Source organism: Callithrix jacchus, chromosome 5 (genome assembly GCF_049354715.1).
Source record: "Callithrix jacchus isolate 240 chromosome 5, calJac240_pri, whole genome shotgun sequence".
Taxonomy (NCBI): domain Eukaryota; kingdom Metazoa; phylum Chordata; class Mammalia; order Primates; family Cebidae; genus Callithrix; species Callithrix jacchus.
The window spans coordinates 106,230,943-106,253,041 of record NC_133506.1 but is presented as its reverse complement, the minus strand read 5'-3'; the positions used below and the strand labels follow the sequence as shown (position 1 = coordinate 106,253,041).

Below are 22,099 nucleotides of genomic sequence, written 5' to 3'. Positions count from 1 at the left end.
ACATCTTTCTTTTCACTGTCATGACTCCCTGGATTCAATTCCCAAGAGTGTGGGGAGTTTCATTCCTTTTGTGAGCTCACTTGATTTGAGACCTACCTTTTCCAGTTCCCAGATGTCCTGTCCCCCCGAGGTTACCTCTGCACCCTTTCTTTGCTTCTCCCACCTCACTCCAAGTATTTCAGGAGTTAGAAACTGTGGTGGATCTGGGGGTGAAGTCTTGCTATAGCCCAGTGAGAATAAAAGAGTCATCAGTAACTTTCTCTGAAGTCTAGCCTCCACTCACTTACCATGACTCTTCTTTCTTTGAAGGTTTGAGGGCCTGTGTCTGCTGTCCCTGCTGGTAGGGGAGAGCCCCACAGAGCTATTCCAGCAGCACTGTGTGTCTTGGCTTCGGAGCATTCAGCAGGTGTTACAGGTGAGGATTCAGCTGCTGCCCCACTTCCTCCTCCCCCTTATGCTCCATTTTGGATGTGGTATGTTCTTTCCAACTTGAACATTCAGTTTTGAGGACAGAATAATTGGAAACTGTTCCCTGATAGTGGGGAGGATAAGTTTCAAGTAGAAACTTTTTTTTTTGAGATGGAGCCTTGCTCTGTCACCAGGCTGGAGTACAATGGCATGATCTTGGCTCACTACAACCTCTGCCTCCTGGATTCAAGTGATTCTCCTGCCTCAGCCTCCTGAGTAGCTGGGATTACAGGCCCCTGCCACCAAGCACAGCTAATTTTTGTATTTTTGGTAGAGACTGGGTTTTGCCATGTTGGCCAGGCTGGTCTTAAATGCCTGACTTCAAGTGATCCACCTGCTTCAGCTTCCCAAAGTGCTGGGATTACAGGTGTGAGCCACTGTGCCCTGCCTGTGTGTATATATATATATATTTATTTATTTCAGTAGTTTTGGGGGAACAAATGGTGTTTGGTTACATGGGTAAGTTCTCTAGTGGTGATTTCTGAGATTTTGGTCTATGTGCCTATTTTTATATAGAAATCGTGCTGTTTTGGTAACTGTAGCCTGGACTATTTTGAGTCAGGTAATGTGATACCTCCAGATTTGTTCTTTTTGCTTAGCCTTGCTTTGGCTTTGTGGGATCTCTTTTGGTTCCATATTATGAATTTTTGGATTGTTTTTTCTAGTTCTGTGAAGATTGATGGTGGTGTTTTGGTGAGAATTGCATTGAATTTGTAGATTGCTTTTGGCAGCATGGTCATTTGCACAATGTTGATTCTACCCATTTTTGAGCATGGGATGTGTTTACATTCGTTTCTGTTGTCTATGATTTCTTTTAGCAGTGTTTTGTAGTTTTTCCTTGTAGAGGTCTTTCACCTCCTCGGTTAGGGATATTCCTAAGTATTTTATTTTATTTTTTGCAGCTGTTGTAAAAGGGGTTGAGTTCTTGATTCCATGCTCAGCTTGGTTGCTCTTGGTGTATAGCAGTGCTGCTGATGTGTGTACATTGATTTTGTATCTTGAAACTTTACTGGATTCATTTATTAGATCTAGGAACTTTTTGGATGAGTCTTATAGGGTTTTCTAGGTATACGGTCATTATCATTGATGAATAGCGACAGTTTAACTTCCTCTTTACCAATTTAGATGCCCTTTATTTCCTTTTTCTTTTTAAGATGGAGTCTCTCACTCTTGCCCAGGCCGGAGTGCAGTGGTGCAATCTTGGCTCACTGGAACCTCCGCCTCTTGGGTTAAAGCAATTCTCCTGTCTCAGCCTCCCAGGTAGCTGGGATTACAGGCACCTGCCATCCCCGCCTGGCTAACTTTTGTATTTTTAGTAGAGACTGGGTTTCGCCATGTTGGCCAGGCTGGTCTTGAACTCCTGACCTCAGGTGATCTGCCTGCCTTGGCCTCACTAAGTGCTAGGATAAAAGGCATGAGCCACAGCACCTGGCCTAGATGCTCTTTATTTCTTACTCTTGTCTGATTGCTCTGGCTAGGACTTCCAGTACTATGTTGAATAGAAGTGGTGAAACTGGGCATCCTTGTCTTTTTCCAGTTCTCAATGGGAATGCTTTCAGCTTTTTCCTGTTCACTATAAGGTTGTGGGTTTGTCATACTTTGTTACTCTTTTAACATTTTAATTTTTTCCCCTACTTTTATATCCTTTGATAAGATCTCCACATAGTTATTTAACAAGCATTTTCTGAACACAAATGGCAGGCTACGTACCAAGCTCTAAGGAGACAGTGAGATGTACATGCAGCTTCTTTCATGGTGCTCAGAGTCTAGCACTTTTTCTATGAAGTAAATGTTTACAGATAGGAAATGCTTTAGACTTTTTGAGCCACATATAGTTTTTGTTGTATATTGTTTGTTTTCCAACCCTTTAAGATGTAAAAGCCATTCTTAGTTTGTGGGCTGTGCAAAAACAGGCACCCACAGACCATCATTTGCGGATCCCTGTTCTAGTTGAAGATACTTTAATTCAATAATTCCATAAATGAAGGTGAACTGGTAAGCTGAGGTAGGTACTGTGGTGGTAAGGACTATAGTTCTCTGAGAATATGTAATGGAAGAATCTGACCTCATTTGGGGTGATGTGGATAGTAGTGATCAGGACCAGCAGTCCAGGGAGGGCTTTTCTGAACTGCTGAATAGGAGTTAATTGGGCTAAGAGAGTGTTCTAAGTGTGCAAAAGCCCTGAGAAGAGAGGAGTGTGACCTGCTTGAGAAATCCCAGCATGTGGCTAGAATTGTTAAGATGTGACTGGGAAGATAGGGAGACTGGGGACCACCGAGTCATTATGGCCTTGTGGACCATGCTAAGGATTTTGGCTTTTATTCTTGGAGCAGTGGCAACTCATGGAAGGTTTTTTTGTTTTGTTTTGTTTTTAAACAGAGTGTTACTCTTGTTGCCCAGGCTGGAGGGCAGTGGGGAGAATTCAGCTTACTGCTTCCTCTGCCTCACGCGTTCAAGGGATTCTCCTGCTTCAGCCTCCCAAGTAGCTGGAATTATGTGCCCACCACCATGCCCTGCTCATTTTGGTATTTTTAGTAGAGATGGGGTTTTACCATGTTGGCTAGGCTGGTCTTGAACTCCTGACCTCAGGTGATCCACCTGCCTCAGCCTCCCAAAGTGCTGGGATTACAGGTGTGAGCCACTGAGCCCAGCTCATGGAAGGTTTTAAGCAGGGATGAGGAGGTGGTGGTGGTGATTGAAAATATCTCTTTGCTGCAGGCGTGGTGGCTTATGCTGGTGGGCGGATCACCTGAGGTCAGGAACTTGAGACCAGCTTGGCCAACATGGTGAAACCCTGTCTCTACTAAAAATACAAAAATTAGCCTGGCATGGTGGCGGGTCCGTGTAATACCAGCTACTTGGGAGGCCGAGGTGGGAGAATCACTTGAACCCGGGAGGTAGAGGTTGCAGTGAGCCGAGATTGCACCGCTGCTTTCCAGCCTGAGTGACAGAGCGAGATTCTGGCTGCCTTGTGGATAATAGATTAGAAAGGAACAGAATGGAAGCAGAAAGACCATGTAGATGGCTAATAAAGTAATCTAGGAGAACGTTCACAGTAGCATGGACTATGGCAGTAGAACTGATAAAGGTATAGGTTTGAGAGAGATTTAGTGCTGGAGTGGCAGTTGCTGATGATAGATTAGCATCAAGTAGAATACATGGCCCGAATACCATGGCTATGGCCTTGAGCATTTGGTAGAAGCACCCTTAGTAAGCATCCACCTGATCTGGCATCAGTGGAAGTGGCCAGGCATTTCAGTGTAGGCCTGAGGGTTCAGTGAGTGGAGGCTTTAGCTGTCTGTTTTTTTGAGATGGCATCTAGCTCTTGTCCAGGCTGGAGTGCAGTGGTGTGGTCTCAGCTCACTGCAACCTCAGCCTCCCAGGTTCAAGCGATTCTCCTGCCTCAGCCTCCCAAGTAGCTGGGATTACAGGCGCCCATCACCATGCCTGGCTAATTTTTGTATTTTTAGTGGAAACAGGGTTTCACCATGTTGGCCAGGCTGATCTTGAACTCCTGGCCTCATGTGATCTGCCCACCTTGGCCTCACAAAGTGCTGGGATTACAGGTATGAGCCACCGAGCCCAGAGTTCTTTTGTTCTTTATTAGGCAGGGTCTCATTGTGTCCCTCAGGCTGGAATGTAGTGATGTGATCCTGGCTCACTGGAGCCTTGATCTCTTGTGCTCACATCAGTCCCCCACCATGCCCCCCACTAGCTGCGACTATTGGCACGTACCCCCATGCCCTGCTAATTTAAAACAATTTTTTGTACAGATGAGGTCTTAACTATGTTGCCCAGGCTGGTCTCAAACTTCTGGAATCAAGCAGTCCTCCCACGTTGGCCTCCCAAAGTGTTGGGATTGCAGATGTCAGCCACCGTGCCTGGCCTGGCATATTTTACTAGGGGAAGAGTCTTCAGTGTTTAAACGGCGGTTGAGGCTGAGGATGAGTTTATAAAAATGAGCCCTTTTGTGGACTGGATTTTAATGCACACCACACTTAATGGTCAGGTAGAGGAAGACAAACTTACAATGGAGACTGAGGCAGACCAACAGAAAGAAGAAGATAACCAGGACTGTGGGCTGGAGGGGCCAAGTGAAGACTACCTGGGGGAAGAGGGAGGAGTTGTTTCTGTGTGTGCCTCCCTGAGGTACAAGATGCAGACTGAGAATTGTTGATAAGATTAGCAACATGGGTTGTAAGACCATAGTTAAAGTGCTTTTGCTGTAGCAGAGGACATGGAAGCCAGACTGGTGTGGGATGAGAAGCAAGTGGGAGAAGGGAAATGGAAGTAGGAAAGGTAGAAAATCCTTTCAAGATGCTGGGCTCTAATGATGAGGGAGAGAAATTGGGCGATTACTGGGATTTAGCAAGTGAAGTATGGGCTCAAGAAAAGACTTGTTAAGATGGGAAAGACTTGAGCTGTCTAAAAATCAGTGGGAAGAGTTCGTGTGATAGGGACTGGTTGGAAATTCAGGAGAGAGAAAGCTAGTGAGTGTGTAAGGTTCTAAGAGGAAGGAGGGGACAGTACTTAAGGCACAGTGGAAGGACAGTCTTTGGGTAGGAGGAGGGTAGCAGAGGGCGGATAGGATGAAGATGAAGTTTTGAGATTTGGGAGTGGAAAGCGAAGGCTGTTTTATTAGGTTGGTGTAAAAGTAATTGCAGTTTTTACAGTTATTTTTAATTATCTCTGGGCTTCACTTTTCTCTGTGTAGTTTTAGGCAAGGTTAAACAGAGGTGACAGTGGTTGGAGAAGGTGCGATTTGGAAGTTCGAGGAGAAAATTTAAGTAGCAGAGTTAACCAGAGAAAAATGCAGTAGGATACTGGACAATGATGAGGGCCTATGTATAGTTGGTAGGCCTGCCTCATAAGTAGTTTTGCTCTTAAGTATTCTCTTTTTTTTTTTTTTTTTTTTTTGACCTCCTCTGCTTTTTCCTTAGTTACATGTTAGTTTTCCAAGGAAGTCCTTTTAAATCCAAATCGTTTTTTTCTCCATGAGTTCCAGCATGGGTTTGAGCCAGCTAGTAACAACCTCGAAGAGATGGGGCAGTTTCATTATGGCTGAGGCTTTTTTTTTCAGTTTGAAAAGTACTCTTCTTCCATTCTAGCAGGGAATGATAGTATGAGATCGTCGGAAAATTCTTCCAGGGTTGCAGTGAGCTGAGATCGTGCCACTGCACTCCAGCCCAGCTGACAGAGTGAGACCCTGTCTCAAACAAAGAAAAAAAGGCCAGGTTCTGGGCACTGTGGGTTACGCCTGTAATCCCAGCACTTTGGGAGGCTGAGGCAGGCAGATTACTTGAGGCCCAGAGTTCAAGACCAGCCTGGCCAACATGGCAAAACCCTGTCTATACTAAAAATAAGAAAATTAGCCAGGCATGATGGCCCATACCTGTAATCCCAGCCACTCCGGAGGCCGAGGCAGGAAAATTGCTTGAACCCAGGAGTCAGAGGTTGCAGTGAGCTGAGATTATACCACTGCACTCCAGCCTGGGAGACAGAGTGAGACTCTGTCTCAAAAAAAAGAAAACTCTCCAGTTAATCAGGTCTTTAAGGTATAGCTTTGTGATTCTTTTTTTCCCCACACAAATTCTTAGAACCCCAGATCCCCTTAATAGTAAAATGTAAATACACGTCCTTTCTCTAGACAGAGACGCTACTCTAGGGTACTGCATGTCTCCAAACCCTCTTTTCCTCCAGGTAGTAGCTTGGATGGTCATACTGATATTAACTGGCGTTTCTAGAAACCTTGTTTTGCTGTGCCTCCTGCTGCTCTTTGGTGACAATCAAGGTGAGGCTGGAAGCATGACATGTGTTTTCTTTAGTCCCAGGACCCGCCTCCCACAATGGAGCTGGCCGTCGCTGTCCTGAGGGACCTCCTCCGCTATGCAGCCCAGCTGCCTGCACTGTTCCGGGACATCTCCATGAACCACCTCCCTGGCCTTCTCACTTCCCTGCTGGGCCTCAGGCCAGAGGTAAGACCATAGTCCCCTGCAGTCCTTACCTTCACTCACTGTTTAATTATCTGATGGAAGTGGCTGGGGAATAGAATTGAAGAAGTGAGAAGAGGGAGGGGCCAAGAAAAAGTGATGTCTGGAAAAGGGCCCTTCCAGGGTATGGGGGAAGGAGACGGAATATGGTGACATTGTGCTCTTGGCCTCTTGCTTCTCCTGTTACTTTTCCTATAGTGTGAGCAGTCAGCGCTGGAAGGAATGAAGGCTTGTATGACCTATTTCCCTCGGGCTTGTGGTTCTCTCAAAGTAAGTATTTATGCACTCTCCCCACCAATGTAAGCCTTGAGAGCTCTTACCTCAGATTGCCGTCCTGAGATTCCTAAGCATCTATCTTCTGATTATCCTTCCAAAGTTACCTATCTCCATTACTACACTTCTACCACTTTATAGCACTTAACTCCTTTAATCCTCATTTTTTCAAAGAAATTGGACTCAAGAACCTTGCCTAAGGTCATCAGGCATTGGAACCTGTATCTGTTTGATGCCAAAGCCAGGCTGTGAACCATGGGCCCCTTCCTTTTTCTGCCTTGTCTTTTCCATATCTCTTAGAATGCCCTGCCCACTTTTCTACCAGGCTATCTTTTTTTTGAAACAGGGTCTCGCTCTGTTGCCCAGGCTGGGGTGCAGTGGCACATACTTGGCTCACTGTAGCCTTGACCTCCTGGGGTCAAGCACTTCTCCCACCTTAGCCTGGGACTACAGCATTCACCACCATTCCCAGCTAATTATTAAATTATTTGGAGAGATGGGGTCTCACTATGTTATCCAGGCTGGTCTTGAACTCCTAACCTCAAGTGATCCTCCTGCCTCAGCTTCCCAAAGTGCTGGGATTATAGGTGTGAGCCACTGTGCCTGGCCCCCTTTCTGTCTTACTTTATTCTTTAATTTTTTTTTTTTATTTTGAACCTTCAGCCAACTTACATAATATTTTATTTTATTTTATTTTATTTTATTTATTTATTTTTGAGACAGAGTCTCACTGTTGCCAGGCTGGAGTGCCATGGTGTGATCTCGGCTCACTGCAACCTTCGCCTCCCGGGTTCAAGTGATTCTTCTGCCTCAGCCTCTCCAGTAGTTGGGACTAGAGTCGTGCTCCATCATACCTAGCTAATTTGTATTTTTAGTAGAAATGGGGTTTCACCATGTTGGCCAGGATGGTCTCAATCTCTTGACCTCAAGATCCGCCCACCTCGACCTCCTAAAGTGCTGGGATTACAGGTGTGAGCCACTGTGCCTGGCCATTTTATTCTTTTTTTATTTTGAGACAGAGTCTCTGTCGCCCAGACTGGGGTGCAATGGCGTGATCTTGGCTCACTACAAGCTCCACCTCCCAGGTTCAAGTGATTCTCGTGCCTCTGAGTAGCTGGGATTGCAGACGTGTGCCACCATGCCCAGCTAAGTTTTGTAATTTTAGTAGAGACAGGGTATTGCCATGTTGGTCAAGCTGGTCTTGAACTCCTGCCCTCATGTGATCCACCTGCCTCAGCCTCCTAAAGTGCTGGGATTATAGGCATGAGCCATCTGCGTTTCTGGCCTTCACTTTATTCTTGAAGCTCTTGTAATTTTCTCCCGGAATACTTCCTGACCACTTTGCTAGGACAACTCCCCCAACACCTCTTTCTGCATATATTCCTGTTTGAACTCCCTCTGTCACATCCTGATCCCTTTCTCCAAGTTGTCATGACGCATATAAGGAGACTGTACAACAGAGCTTCAGTAGGTCAGATAGGCAGATCAGGGTGTATGTGTGTCAGATGATAGAGTAGGTCAGGAAAAGAATTACAGTTGTAATTTTAAGGAGATATAATAAAATTTATTTTACAAATTCTACCAAAGCAGTAACAGTTAAAGAGTCATTTGTAATTGGTACATTTGTTGTTTGCAGTATAATCGGATGCCAACTATACCTAAGAACAAGTAGGTGTCCCCCTGTAGATTAAATGTTTTCCCTTACTTTGTTGTATTCACCATTGGTTTGACAAACTGCTGGACACCTGCTTACTCAGAGGGAAGCGCAAATCTCTAGAGAGCTGGAATTTGTGGCAAATTAGTACTTTTTTTTTGTTTAACTGGTGGAGTTAACTGTTTTGGCCATTGGTATTGCCAATCAAGGGGGAGTTTGCCATTCGGGTTGTCTTGAAAGTGAGATTATGAGGTTCTGTGACCAATGCAAGAAAGTAAGCTCTGAAGAGAACGGGTCTTTAGTGGGTGCCACTGTGCCAGTCACTCTCCTGAATGTCTGAGGTATGTTGTCTCATTTTATCATTGTAATTATTCTGTGCAGTTGGTATTGTTGCATTCTACAGAGGAGAAAACCAGCTGAGAGGGACTTAGTGATGTAACCCAGGTTATATTATCTGGTAATTGTAAAACCTGGGCAGATAGTAGCTCTGCTCGTTAATGGCTGTGTAGCTCACTGGCTTGGGAAGGACCATGAATCAGAGTTCTGCCGGCATGAGCGCTGTGATCAGGCAGTGGTGCCTGCAGTGGCTTTAGTAACTGGTTACTTGAGGTGTCTGAAAAGTGCCTGAGCAGATGCTAGTTGTAAGTGAGCATGGGGTTGTGTCCTTGCTGGTTCCTGTTTTCATGTGAATGCCACTGATCACAGCTAATAGAATCTTTGGGTAGGCAGGGCTGGACTTTTTGTCAAGGAGGTATTTGGAGTGACTCAGGGATTTTATTAAAGATGAGCAGAGGTTTTTTTACTGAGGTTTTGCTAGGTTTCGTAAAAACTGGTTATCTTGTCAAATATCCTGTAAGTTAACCTCTCAAATGACACAGGCCAGCAGTTTGTCCTTGAACAAAAGATTGGTTTTACTGCAAAAGTCTATTTTTATTCAGTTCTGTTTGGTATTATTTTTATCTATCTGCATCCCCTCATGAAAGTGGAGGGGAAAGTGAGGGTCACCTACAGCGTGGAAGTATGAATAGTAATAGTTAAGGAGACTCAAATGTTAAGTGTTCTGCTGTTGCCTCTTTATTTTCAGTGTGAGTAGTCAGGAGAATTTATATACAATTCACAACCTATTGTTAATTGAACTTAAGGCCTGCATTTTGAGTACCCTTTCCAAAGTAACAGATGTTTCTGTGTCCTTCCAGCAAGTGTGTACCTTTATTTCCCTAAGAATAAAGTATCATCTGCCAGGAGTTTGAGACCAGCCTGCCCAACATGGTGAAACTCCGTCTCAACCAAAAATACAAAAAAATTAGCCTAGTGGGGTGGTGCATGCCTGTGGTTCCAGCTACTTGGAACACTGAGGCAGGAGATCTCTTGAAGCTGGGAGGTGGAGGTTGCAGTGAGCCGAAATCGTGCCACTGCACTCTAGCCTGGGTGACAGAGTGAGACTGTCTCAAAAAAAAGAAAGTCATTTGGAGAACTTCCCTCTGTTGAGGGTTTTGGCTTTGTCTGTTGCCGACACCTCAGATAAGTATCTTTTATACAAATGCTCCAGGGGCAGTTTGTACTTGGGAAATCCTGTAGACTAGTTCTTAGGAAAATGGAGAATTGCTGTTTTAAAGTGTCTGTTTTACGTCTCGGGGTAATTGCTGACTGCAGGCTCAGGATTATGCATCCCAAGTGATGTGAATCAAGGAATTGTCCTTGAGGTCAATTCCTGCAGAGACTTCTTTAACTCACTTCCCCCTGCTTGCCAAATTGATTAGTAGTTCCTCGGAATGAATGGGAAGATATACCTGACTCTCGAGAGTTATAGCCAGGACATGTTTGTGTGTGTGTGCGCGCTCGCGCGTCTTGAGTGAGCTGTCTCAAGTGAGCCATCGCTTTGGTTTGCTTTGTGGGTCAGCCAGGGTAGGCCATGTCACTTCACTCTACACTGCTTTATTGCGGTCACATAAGCAGGCTGCTGTTGGCCTTAGCCCAGTTTTTTGAGCCAGTGTCTCAGGGAAAGCGTGAGCAGAAGTTGGCCAAAAGAGCTCAGTGTCACTATAGTTAGGGATTCAGAAGCTTTCTAAGAACTGTCGTCCTTGGAGAAGCCAGTGAATCAGGAGGCCTTGAGTGGTTACTCTTCTTTGGTTTGAAATATTCTGAAATTCTAGCATATCAGACATAAAAGTCCTTTCCATGTTCTAAGGGAAATTGTTCTAGATCTTCTCCTGCCTGGGATTAGTTAGAACCATCCTTGTTTCATGGTCAGTAAGAATCCTGAAGTGTAACATGGGACACTGAATGCCGTTCCTGCCACGGGGTAGAAAGGAGGAAGTCCTGGAGGATTGGTTTGTGAACTACACACTGACAAGCTTCTTTCTGCTCCTTGTTTCCCTCTAAGTCCCCTGCCGTGTGTGTGCTGGGTGCCACTGCTCATTTGTTTTCCAGAAGTTCACGTTTGTGCATGTGATTCCCCTGCTGCCTGGTTAGATTCATACTCACTAGCCTTGGATTTAAAGTCTTGGTCTGTTTCTCCATTGGCGTCTTCTGATTCTGGCACTCTACTTGGTGCTTCTCCCTCCCTGTTCTTATTATCCGGACTCTCCCCTTTCTTCTAAGCCCAGCACTGTTCCCTCTTTATCTGCTCTTTCCCCTTCTCTGTATGTTGCCAGTGTTACTCCAGATTCTTGTTTTTCCATGTGCTTATCTTGTCCTAATTCTTTTTTTTTTTTTTTTCCTGGGATGGAGTTTCACTCTGTCACCCAGGCTGGAGTGCAGTGGTGCCATCTCGGCTCACTGCAACCTCTGCCTCCCGGGTTCAAGCAGTTCTCCTGCCTCAGCCTCCCAAGTAGCTAGGATTACAGGCGCATACCACCGCGCCCAGCTAATTTATATATTTTTAGTAGAGACGGCCTTTTACCATGTTGGCCAGTCTTTTCTCAAACTCCTGACCTTGTGATCCACCCGCCTTGGCCTCCCAAAGTGCTGGGATTACACACGTGAGCCACCGCTCCCGGCCTTTCCTTACTAATTTTTATGTCCCTCAGAAGGTGAAAGTCCTGTTTTCTTCCTTTCTGTATCTGTAGTGCAGTGTTCTTAATCTTTTTTGTGCTGTGGACCTCTTCTCAAAATAATGTTCTTAAATTTATAAAATAAAATGCATGAATTGCAAGGGAAACTGATTGTGTTGAAATGTAGTTATCAAAATGGTTGTTAAAAATAGTGATACGAGTAGTTTGTACTTTTTTTTTTTTTTTTTTTGAGAGAGGGTCTCATTCTCATCCCCAGGCTGGAGTACACTGACTGGTGTGATCTCAGTTCCAGGCTCGGGTGGTCCTCCCACCTCAGCCTCCCAAGTAGCTGGGACTACAGGCATGTGCCACCACACCCAGCTAAGTTTTTGTATTTTTAGTAGAGATGGGGTTTCGCTGTGTTGCCCAGACTGGTCTCAAACTCCTGGGCTCAAGTGATCTGTCCACGTTGGCCTACTAAAATGCTGGGATTACAGGCGTGAGCCTCTGTACCTAGCCTGTGCTTTTTTATTGACATGTTAAGTAATAAGATCTAGAAGCAGGTCTTACAGTGACTATAATTGCAAATTAGTGATGCATGTGAATGATATTTCAGGATATGTTACAATTATCATGTGAAATGAAAATGATTCTATTAGTGACGGTCACAGGTCCTGCTGATACTACTATGGCTATTTGTCTGCATCTATAAGTGAAGGAAACACTACATTTTACAAATAGGTTAGTGAAAATAATGGTGTAATTTTGCTTCCCATTCATGTTCACAGGCCCCTTTGATTGTATACCCAAATACATTGTGGTTCTTAGGTTAAACACTCCTGCCTCAGCACGTTCACACAGCAGGCAGGGAAGGTGCTGAATGACAGGTTGCTGCTCTGAGAGTTGCCGCCTTACTTCTGCTCTCCCACCCTTCTCTTTTGACATTGTCCTGCCCTCATGCCTGCGGGTAGTGTCTTAACTCCCAGCTTGGACCCTCGTTTTTGTGTATTAGCAGGTAGAAAGTTGGAGTGTGGAGATTGGTTTTTAGTACTATGTCCTTTTGGCTTGAGGGAGATGACCCATCATTTTGCAAAGACTCAAGAGGAAGCCCAGCTGTCTGTGGGACAGGGGCCAGACCCTTTCCCCCTAAGCAGGAAGCTGAGGACCAGAGCTGGCATTGAGGAGTCTTTCTACCATGAAAGCATGTCTGTGCCAGGTGTTGATGCCCCATAGAGGGTTTTGCTTCTTGTGTCTACAGGAAAGAAAAAGACCTGGGCTTAGAATCTGCTGCTGGGAATTGATGGGGTGTACATCTCTGGCTCTTAGAGCTGGCTCACCAGCCTCTTCTTTTTTTTCTCCACATCCAGGGCAAGCTGGCCTCATTTTTTCTGTCTAGAGTGGATGCCTTGAGCCCACAGCTCCAACAGGTAAAGGGCAGGGCGGGACATGGAGAGCCAGGGTATCTGAGCCTGGAGTATCTCTTATTGTTCCTCCTCAGCTTTTCTGTGTTAACATTTTGGGACCATGTTTCCACTTCCCTCCCTCTTAATACATGCAAGTCCCCACTCTTGCCTTCAGGTGCCCATCTGGGTCCTTCAGCCTCATTGTCCCATCTCAGGCTTCCCTCTCTTGATCTCCATCTCTTTTTGGGCATTAAGGGGGCTGGGGATTCTGTGGCTGGGCTGGATTCCCAACTGACCAGGTTTCTGCCCTTTCTCCTGCAGTTGGCCTGTGAGTGTTATTCCAAGCTGCCCTCTTTAGGGGCTGGCTTTTCCCAAGGCCTGAAGCACACCGAGAGCTGGGAGCAGGAGCTGCACAGTCTGCTGGCCTCACTGCACACCCTGCTGGGGGCCCTGTACGAGGGAGCAGAGACCGGTAGGGACCATGGCTGGTAGTTAGTGGAATAGTGGTGAGGAAGCTTGGCAGGAAGGAAAAGGAGGCAAGCCCAGAGACTTGGGGCAGTTGGTTTTTGGGGGAAATGGGTTAGAATACAGGCAGATTGCCTGCTAGAAATGTCAGAGGAGGGGATGGAAGAAAGAGAGTGTACAGGGTAGTAATGCTTCTGCCTAGCTCCTGTGCAGCATGAAGGCCCGGGAGTGGAGATGTTGCTGTCCTCAGAAGATGGTGATGCTCATGTCCTTCTCCGGCTTTGGCAGAGGTTTTCGGGACTGGCCCACTGCCTAGGACTCATGCTCAGGTGTGTGTGGGTGTTGGAGGGAGCGGAGGTGTGTACCTAGAGGGGTCAATGAGGGAGTGTTGTTGTCTTCATCATGAGAAAGGAAATGGAGATGGGTATGGGAGTCATGCCAGGGAACCTGCTCTGAGGGTCTCCCTGCTCTGATTCTCTTTAGCTCTGAGTTTGGGGCTCCCGTGTCCGTCCCTGTGCAGGAAATCCTGGATTTCATCTGCCGGACCCTCAGCGTCAGTAGCAAGAATATTGTAAGTGAGATTTGTCATCTCTTCACTGCCCTTGCTCAGGACACCAGGCAACCAGGAAAGCACTGGGGACCTGAAGTTCCCCAAACAGTGTCATCCTGGAGTTGTCCCAGACAGCTTCCTACTTCTGTCCAAATACCATTACTCTCTGTGTGTCCCGACATAGGTGCAGGCCATCAGAGTGTAGCAGATGCTTCCTTGGGGAGGGTGAATTTGGGGATCAGCTGAGTCACTGCTGAGAGGCCCAGCCATCCTTCTTGCCTTCCATCTAGGGTCTATTTTAGAGGATGGGGGTTTGATTTTGTTTGGAGAGCTGAGATCAGGGGATAGGTTTCTTACCTATGTGTACATATGTAAATAGTCTGTCCCTGTTTCTGGTTCTCTCTGTCTCTCACTTCTCCCACTCCTTATCTTTACCACTTTTTTCTCCAGAGCTTGCATGGAGATGGTCCCCTGCGGCTGCTGCTGCTGCCCTCTATCCACTTGGAGGCCTTGGACCTGCTCTCTGCACTCATCGTCGCGTGAGTGGGATTGGGCAGGGTGTGGTGAAGGGCTGGGGCATGCCAGAAACAAGGGTCACCATTCCTTCTCTATGCCAGGTGTGGAAGCCGGCTCTTGCGCTTTGGGATCCCGATCAGCCGCCTGCTTCCCCAGGTCCTCAATTCCTGGAGCATTGGTAGGGATTCCCTCTCTCCAGGCCAGGAGAGGCCTTACAGGTAACCATCTAGGAAGGGAATAAAGAGGAGAGTGGGTGAGGGGGTGCAGGTGGGCTGGGGCTTCTGGCATGTTGACTCTCCATTCTGACTGCCCTCTTTGCTCATGACACAGCACGGTTCGGACCAAGGTGTATGCTGTATTAGAGCTGTGGGTGCAGGTTTGTGGTGCCTCTGCCGGGGTGCTTCAAGGAGGAGCCTCTGGAGAGGCCCTGCTCACCCACCTGCTCAGTGACATCTCTCCGCCAGCTGATGCCCTTAAGGTGAGTGAGGCCTCGGTTCTGTCCTAGGACTCATTCTGTGCCCTTTGACCAAATGTACCTGCTCAGCAAACACTGTCTGCTGTGGCTGTCCTGCCTTCTTGTTTGCCCGTGGATGTGATTTATGTTTTCCTCTGCCACCAGCTGCGTAGCCCGAGGGGAAGCCCTGATGGAGGTTTGCAAACTGGGAAGCCCAGCGCCCCCAAGAAGCTAAAGCTGGATGTGGGGGAAGCTATGACCCCACCAAGCCACAGGAAAGGGGATAGCAATGCCAACAGCGATGTGTGTGCGGCTGCACTCAGAGGTGAGTGAGGCCTGTGCCCTGGACCACGGAGGCTCTGGGATGGCCTGAGTGATAGCCCAAACAGTTGGTGAAGTGGAAGGTGCTTATAAAATGCAGAGCCAGGCAAAAGCCTGCAGAGAGGCTGGGAGAATGAGCAAAAGCAGCCACACTATTGCCACTGCTGCAGGTGGACTTGGGTCCTGCCATTAGACTGGGAGCTCTGGTAGCCCTGACCCTCCGGGCCTCAGCTTTCTCATTCATTCATTTGCATATCCACTTTATATTCTGGTAGAGTTCTAGCACTGGGGAAAGTTCCTCCCTGTGACACTTACATTCTCCCCGGGGTGGGCTGCCTGGTGGAGCTCCCTGCTCTCATTGTAACCACTGATCGGTCAACCGAGGTTACTAGATGGACACTGTGCAGTTAATGGATGACTTTCCTTTGGGTCCCATATATTTTACTGCCTGCCACCCCATCCCATGGGAAGGGGAGAGCCAATTGTCCCCAAATATATAAATGCCAATTAGATAATTTATAATTTTTTGACTTACATTGCCTCAATTATTGTCAGTGGCCCTATCCAGTAGAGGTACATTTATGACCCGCATTTTAGAGCTGGGAAAGCAAACTTAGAGAAGTTAAATGACTTGCCCAAGTTAGCTAGTGGCGAGTTGGTGCCCACCTTGGGCTGTGTGCCTCAGAAGCCGTTGCATGGGAGCCTGCCCTTACACACTATTCTTTCCTAGGCCTCAGCCGGACCATCCTCATGTGTGGGCCTCTCATCAAGGAGGAGACTCACAGGGTTAGTGGAGCCTGCTCCCTGTGGAGACCGGGGAAGGGCTGCTGCTCTGTATGCATTGGGGGGGTGTGCCTCAGAGGTGGGTCCATTCAGACCTGGGAGTAGGCTCTGGAGAAGCGTTGGGTGGTCTTGGGGATGTTTCCAGGTATGTTCTATTCTTTTCAGAGACTGCATGACCTGGTCCTACCCCTGGTCATGGGTGTACAGCAGGGTGAGGTCCTGGGCAGCTCCCCGTACACGAGCTCCCGCTGCCGTCGTGAGCTCTACTGCCTGCTGCTGGCATTGCTGCTGTCCCCTTCTCCTCGCTGCCCGCCTCCTCTTGCTTGTGCCCTGCAAGCCTTCTCCCTTGGCCAGCGAGAAGATAGCCTTGAGGTAACTGTGACGGGCCAAGCCCCTCTGTGGTTCCTGGAGTCTCTTGTTTCCAAGAGCCAGTATTTCTGGTGCTCACACCTGCCCTTTCTTCTTCCCTTAGGTCTCCTCTTTCTGCTCAGAAGCACTGGTGATCTGTGCTGCTCTGACCCACCCCCGGGTTCCTCCCCTGCAGTCCATGGGCCCCACCTGCCCTACTCCTGCTCCAGTTCCCCCTCCTGAGGCCCCATCACCCTTCAGGGCCCCATCCTTCCATCCTCCGGGCCCCATGCCCTCAGTAGGCCCCATGCCCTCAGCAGGCCCCATGCCTTCTGCAGGCCCCATGCCCTCTGCAGGCCCCGTGCCCTCAGCAGGCCCTGTGCCCTCAGCACGCCCTGGACCCCCCACTACAGCCAACCACCTAGGCCTTTCTGTTCCAGGTCTAGTGTCTGTCCCTCCCCGGCTTCTTCCTGGCCCTGAGAACCACCGGGCAAGCTCAAATGAGGACCCCATCCTTGCCCCCAGTGGGACTCCCCCACCTACTATACCCCCAGATGAAACTTTTGGGGGGAGAGTGCCCAGACCAGCCTTTGTCCACTATGATAAGGAAGAGGCATCTGATGTGGAGATCTCCCTGGAAAGTGACTCTGATGACAGCGTGGTGATTGTCCCCGAGGGGCTTCCTCCCCTGCCACCCCCACCACCCTCAGGTGCCACACCACCCCCTGTAGCCCCCTCTGGGCCACCAACAGCCTCCCCTCCTTTGCCAGCCAAGGAGGAGCCAGAAGAACTTCCTGCAGCCCCAGGGCCTCTCCCGCCACCCCCACCTCCTCCCCCGCCTGTTCCTGGTCCTGTGACGCTCCCTCCACCCCAGTTGGTTCCTGAAGGGACTCCTGGTGGGGGAGGACCCCCAGCCCTGGAAGAGGATTTGACAGTTATTAATATCAACAGCAGTGATGAAGAGGAGGAGGAAGAGGAAGAAGAGGAAGAAGAAGAAGAGGAAGAAGAGGAAGAGGAAGAAGACTTTGAAGAAGAGGAAGAGGATGAAGAGGAATATTTTGAAGAAGAAGAGGAGGAGGAAGAAGAGTTTGAGGAAGAATTTGAGGAAGAAGAAGGTGAGTTAGAGGAAGAAGAAGAGGAGGAGGATGAGGACGAAGAGGAAGAAGAATTGGAAGAGGTGGAAGAGCTGGAGTTTGGCACAGCAGGAGGGGAGGTAGAAGAAGGTGGCCCTCCACCCCCGACCCTGCCTCCAGCTCTGCCTCCCCCTGAGTCTCCCCCAAAGGTGCAACCTGAGCCAGAACCAGAACCAGGGCTGCTGTTAGAAGTGGAGGAGCCAGGGGCAGAGGAGGAGCATGAGGCTGACACAGCTCCCACCCTGGCCCCTGAAGTGCTCCCCTCCCAGGGGGAGGTGGAGAGGGACGAGGGCAGCCCCGAAGCAGGCCTACCTCCCCAGGAGCTTGTTGAAGAAGAGCCTTCTGCTCCCCCAACCCTGCTGGAAGAGGGGACTGAGGATGGGGGTGACAAGGTACAGCTCCCACCAGAGACATCTGCAGAAGAAGAGATGGAGACAGAGACAGAGGCCGAAGCTCTCCAGGAAAAGGTGAGAGGGCCCCACAGGGAAGACTCCTCAGGTGAGAAGGAGGGGCTGGCATGAGAAGCGGGAGAAGGGATTGCAGCCACTTATGTTATGAGAGAGGTTTGCCCCAGCCTGCACCATTCGTGTGTGTGTGTGTGTGCCTATTCTGAATCTTGTATCTTTGTGCCTAAAAGGAGCAGGATGACACAGCTGCCATGCTGGCCGACTTCATTGATTGTCCCCCGGATGATGAGAAGCCACCGCCTGCCACAGAGCCTGACTCCTAGCCATCTTCTGCACCCCTCCTTGTTTCCAATAAAGTTATGTCCTTAGATAACGACTGCTGCTTCTGCCTTTTGCCACACCTGGGTCCCCAACCAGAAGTCCAAGTATCTGCTGGGCTTTGCAGGCTATCCGTAGTATTCCCCAAATGTTTCCATAGCTGTCCTTGTCAACTATCCAGAGAGAAGCCAAGCTGTCCTTGTCACCTATCCAGAGGGGGTAATGTACTGTCCTGTCACTCAGCACATTGGTGTCAGAATTGTAGGATGGATGCTAAATATATGCAGGATTGTGTGTATGATTAAAAATGAGGAGTTAGAGACATGGCCCTACTTTTGTGTTTGTATTCGGGGTGGGAAATGTATGGAGAATGTATAGGATTAAGTCTCCTAATGAGTGAACCTGTGTCAGCATACACATGCCTACATGCATGTGTGCCTGCTCAAACACATACGGTCCCTTGGTCTGAAACAGCAGGTGGAGTGATTGCTCGACCTATGGAAGTTCAGAAAGTTAGGAAAAGGTGTAGAGGGGTTTAGTCATTGAATTCTGGGAAATTTGGACCTTGCCCCCAGTTAAAAGGGCATCTATAATGGGTATGTTCAGGATGAGCTCTGTTTTGGGGCTGGTCCTCCTTATGTCGGTTCCCCCCACAGCTCCCTGGCAGGTGTTTAATAAGCTCACCCCAGGCCTTCCTGCTCACTCTTGAGGTCTGGACATTTCCCACCCAGTGTCTGTTTTCTTTAAGCACTAATCCCATTCTACGCCTTGTTGGGGTGGATGTGTGAGCATGAACCGAGAGAGTGTCTGCGAGAGGATACCAAGATTTACGGGCTTGAACTAGCGACCCATGATTTTTTTACTCAGTTGAATCTTGAACATAAGTAAAGTGCCTTGGAAATGCAGAAAGGCATTTGGAAAATTTCTTCTAGGTGGAGAAGGCCCTGGAAGGTTTAAGGATCACTATAAGGATAAGGGTGCAGAAATGTGGAAACTACAATAGTGGTTTTTCAAAAAGGGAAAGAACCTGAATTCTGTAAACTGGAAATAGGTAAAGTTGACATTGATTCTGGGGAAGAGGCTGGAACAAAATTTTTTCTAATTTAAATTGTATTCTGAATAGATAATTACATTCACTTGGTTCAGAATTCAAGAGGTACAGAAGGTTTGTTGAAAAGTCTCACGCCTCTAGCCACTGAGATTTTCTGCCTAGAGCAGCCAGTAATGATCAGTTTTTACAAAATCTGGATATGTATGCATATACAAATATATTTTATTTTTTATGCAAATGGTAGTATATTATCACTTAATATAAATCAGTTTCACTGTCATGGGGATTTATTCATTCAGCAGCTGTTTTTTAAATACCAGTTATGTAGTAGGCACCAGCCAGGTGTGGGGGCTAATGCCTGTAATCCCAGCACTTTGGGAGGCCAAGGTGGGTGGATCAACTGAAGTCAGGAGTTCGAGACTAGCCTGACCAAAATGGTGAAACCCCATCTCTACTAAAAAACAAAAAACATGTATATATAAACATATAACATGTATATATTAGCTTGGCATGGTGGCATGTGCCTGTAGTCCCAGCTACTTGGGGGAGGCTGAGACAGAAGAATTGCTGGAACCTGGGAGGCAGAGTTGCGGTGAGCCAAGATCGTGCCACTGCAAATCCAGCCTGGGTGACAGACTGGCATTTTGTCTCAGAAAAAAAAAAAAAAAAAAAATATATATATATATATATATATATATATATATATATATATATATATGTATGTGTGTGTGTATGTGTATATGTATTTATGTATATAGTAGACACCATCTTCCCAATATAGATATTTTGAAATAACTGTAGGTCCACAGGCGGTTGCAGAGATGTTACTGAGAGGGTAGGGGTGACAAGGTGTTCTTTAGCAGTTTCCCCCATGTTTGCATCTTACATGATTATGGTAAAACCAGGAATTTGATGTTGGTAGTGGTAGGCACTGTTCTACAAACTGGAGATAAGAGTAGTGAACAAAATGCAGAAATTTCTGCCCTGCCCTTGTGGGATCTATATTCTAGATATTTGGGGTGTGGGGAATAGACAAGTAAAATGCATATTTGATGGTGAGCACAGTGGTTAAATAAAGCAAGGAAAGGGATAGGTGTATGTGGGCGTATTTCCAATATATTAAATTTTTAATTTTAATTTTATTATTATTATTATTATTTTATTTATTTATTTTTTTGAGACAGAGTTTCACTCTTGTTACCCAGGCTGGAGTGCAATGGTGCAATCTCGGCTCACCGCAACCTCCGCCTCCTGGGTTCAGGCAATTCTCCTGCCTCAGCCTCCTGAGTAGCTGGGATTATAGGCACGCGCCACCACGCCCAGCTAATTTTTTGTATTTTTAGTAGAGACGGGGTTTCACCATGTTGACCAGGATGGTCTTGATCTCTTGACCTCGTGATCCACCCGCCTTGGCCTCCCAAAATACTGGGATTACAGGTGTGAGCCACTGCACCAGGCCGTATTTTTTTTTTTTATTTTGGGATGGAGTCTCACCCAGGTTGGAGTGCAGTGGCATGATCTTGGCTCCCTGCAACCTCTGCCTCTGGGGTTCAAGCAGTTCTCCTGCTTCAGCCTCCTGAGTAGCTGAGTAGCCAGGCACGTACCACCACACCTGGCTGATTTTTGCATTTTTAGTAGAAATGAGGTTTTATGCTGGCCAGGCTAATCTCGAACTCCTGACCTTGTGATCCACCCACCTCGGCCTCCCAAAGTGCTGGGATTATAGATGTGAGCCACCGTGCCCTGCCTGTTTTCAATATTTTATAATGGAAAATTTTGAACATTCAGAGAAGTTGAAAGAATGACACATAGAACACCCGTGTCTACCATGTTACTACATTTGTGTGAGTGTGTTTCTGCAGTTTTAAGTACAGTGGTTAAGGAAGCTCTTGCTGAGAAGGCAAAGTTGAATAAATAAAGACCCTAATGAGTTGAGAGAGAGCTATGTGGAGTTCTGGGGACCAGGCACAGCAAGTACAAAGATCCTGAAGCAGGAGCATTCTTGCTGTGCTGAAGGAAGCAAGGAGGCCAGTGAGGCTGGAAAAGGGAATGAGGTCTGAGTGATAATAGGGTGAGAGAATGGCTGGGGGATGGGAGTGCGGGGAGGTAGGGCTTATGGTTTCTACTTGGCCAGGTGGGAAGCGGCTGGAGGGGTTTACGCCAATAATTGATGTAACATAATTTATATTTTCATAGTACCCATGTGACTGCTCCTGGGGAATAGACAGAAGGGAGTGAGTGACTAACTAGGTAGCAGATTCAGCTAGAAGAGATGATGCCTTCGACTAAGGTGCTGGAGAAGTGGGTGGATTCTAGATAATTTCTGAAGGTGGAGTTGGCAGAATTTGAAGATTATTCTATTTCTATTCATACAGAGCTTCCTCATTCTCGTTGACAGCTGCCTAGAACCTTATTGTATCATAATGTTTTAAACTAGTCCCTTATGATGAATATTTAGGTTGATGCTCTATCTTTTGCTGCCATAAAACAGGCATGTTTATATAAATGACATGTGTACATGTTGTTTTTCACATAAGTAAATATTTGTAGAATAAATTCCAAGAAGCAGAAATGCTGGGTTCTTTCTTGGATATTGTATCAATTTTTGCTCCCACCAGGAGTAGGGATGTTTCCCCAAACCTTTGCCAAAGTGTGTTCACAGTTAACTTTGTGATCTTTGCCAGTATGTTAAATGGAAATTGGCACATCAATATGTTTTAATTTACATTATTCTTGTGAGAGAGTTTGAGCCTCTTTTTATATGTTTAAGATCTTTTTGCCAGCCTGGCCAACATAGTGAAACCCCATCTCTATAAAAATACAAAAATTAGCCAGGCATGATGGTGGGTGCCTGTAATCCCAGCTACTCAGGAGGATGAGGTGGGAGAATCGCTTGAATCTGGGAGGTGGAGGCGGCAGTGAGCCGAGATCGCACCATTTTACTCCAGCCTGGATGACAGGGTGAGACCCTG

At 47.2% G+C, this 22,099-nt stretch overlaps 1 protein-coding gene across 2 annotated transcripts in view; it reads left to right on the top strand.

The window, feature by feature from the left end:
- PELP1 (proline, glutamate and leucine rich protein 1) overlaps window positions 1-18,131 on the top strand; it is a 34,134-nt gene extending 16,003 nt beyond the window's left edge. For both annotated transcript variants that reach the window (XM_035300993.3, XM_003732973.6), the window contains exons 3-17: window positions 310-415; window positions 6,294-6,443; window positions 6,657-6,728; window positions 12,746-12,805; window positions 13,103-13,253; window positions 13,449-13,575; window positions 13,730-13,817; window positions 14,247-14,335; window positions 14,414-14,530; window positions 14,643-14,790; window positions 14,932-15,091; window positions 15,818-15,873; window positions 16,036-16,242; window positions 16,343-17,818; window positions 17,989-18,131. In XM_035300993.3, coding sequence (XP_035156884.2) covers window positions 310-415; window positions 6,294-6,443; window positions 6,657-6,728; window positions 12,746-12,805; window positions 13,103-13,253; window positions 13,449-13,575; window positions 13,730-13,817; window positions 14,247-14,335; window positions 14,414-14,530; window positions 14,643-14,790; window positions 14,932-15,091; window positions 15,818-15,873; window positions 16,036-16,242; window positions 16,343-17,818; window positions 17,989-18,081 — 3,100 coding nt within the window. In that variant the 3' untranslated portion in view covers window positions 18,082-18,131. The remainder of the gene's footprint in view (window positions 1-309; window positions 416-6,293; window positions 6,444-6,656; window positions 6,729-12,745; window positions 12,806-13,102; window positions 13,254-13,448; window positions 13,576-13,729; window positions 13,818-14,246; window positions 14,336-14,413; window positions 14,531-14,642; window positions 14,791-14,931; window positions 15,092-15,817; window positions 15,874-16,035; window positions 16,243-16,342; window positions 17,819-17,988) is intronic.
- The last annotated feature ends 3,968 nt before the right edge of the window (window positions 18,132-22,099 follow it).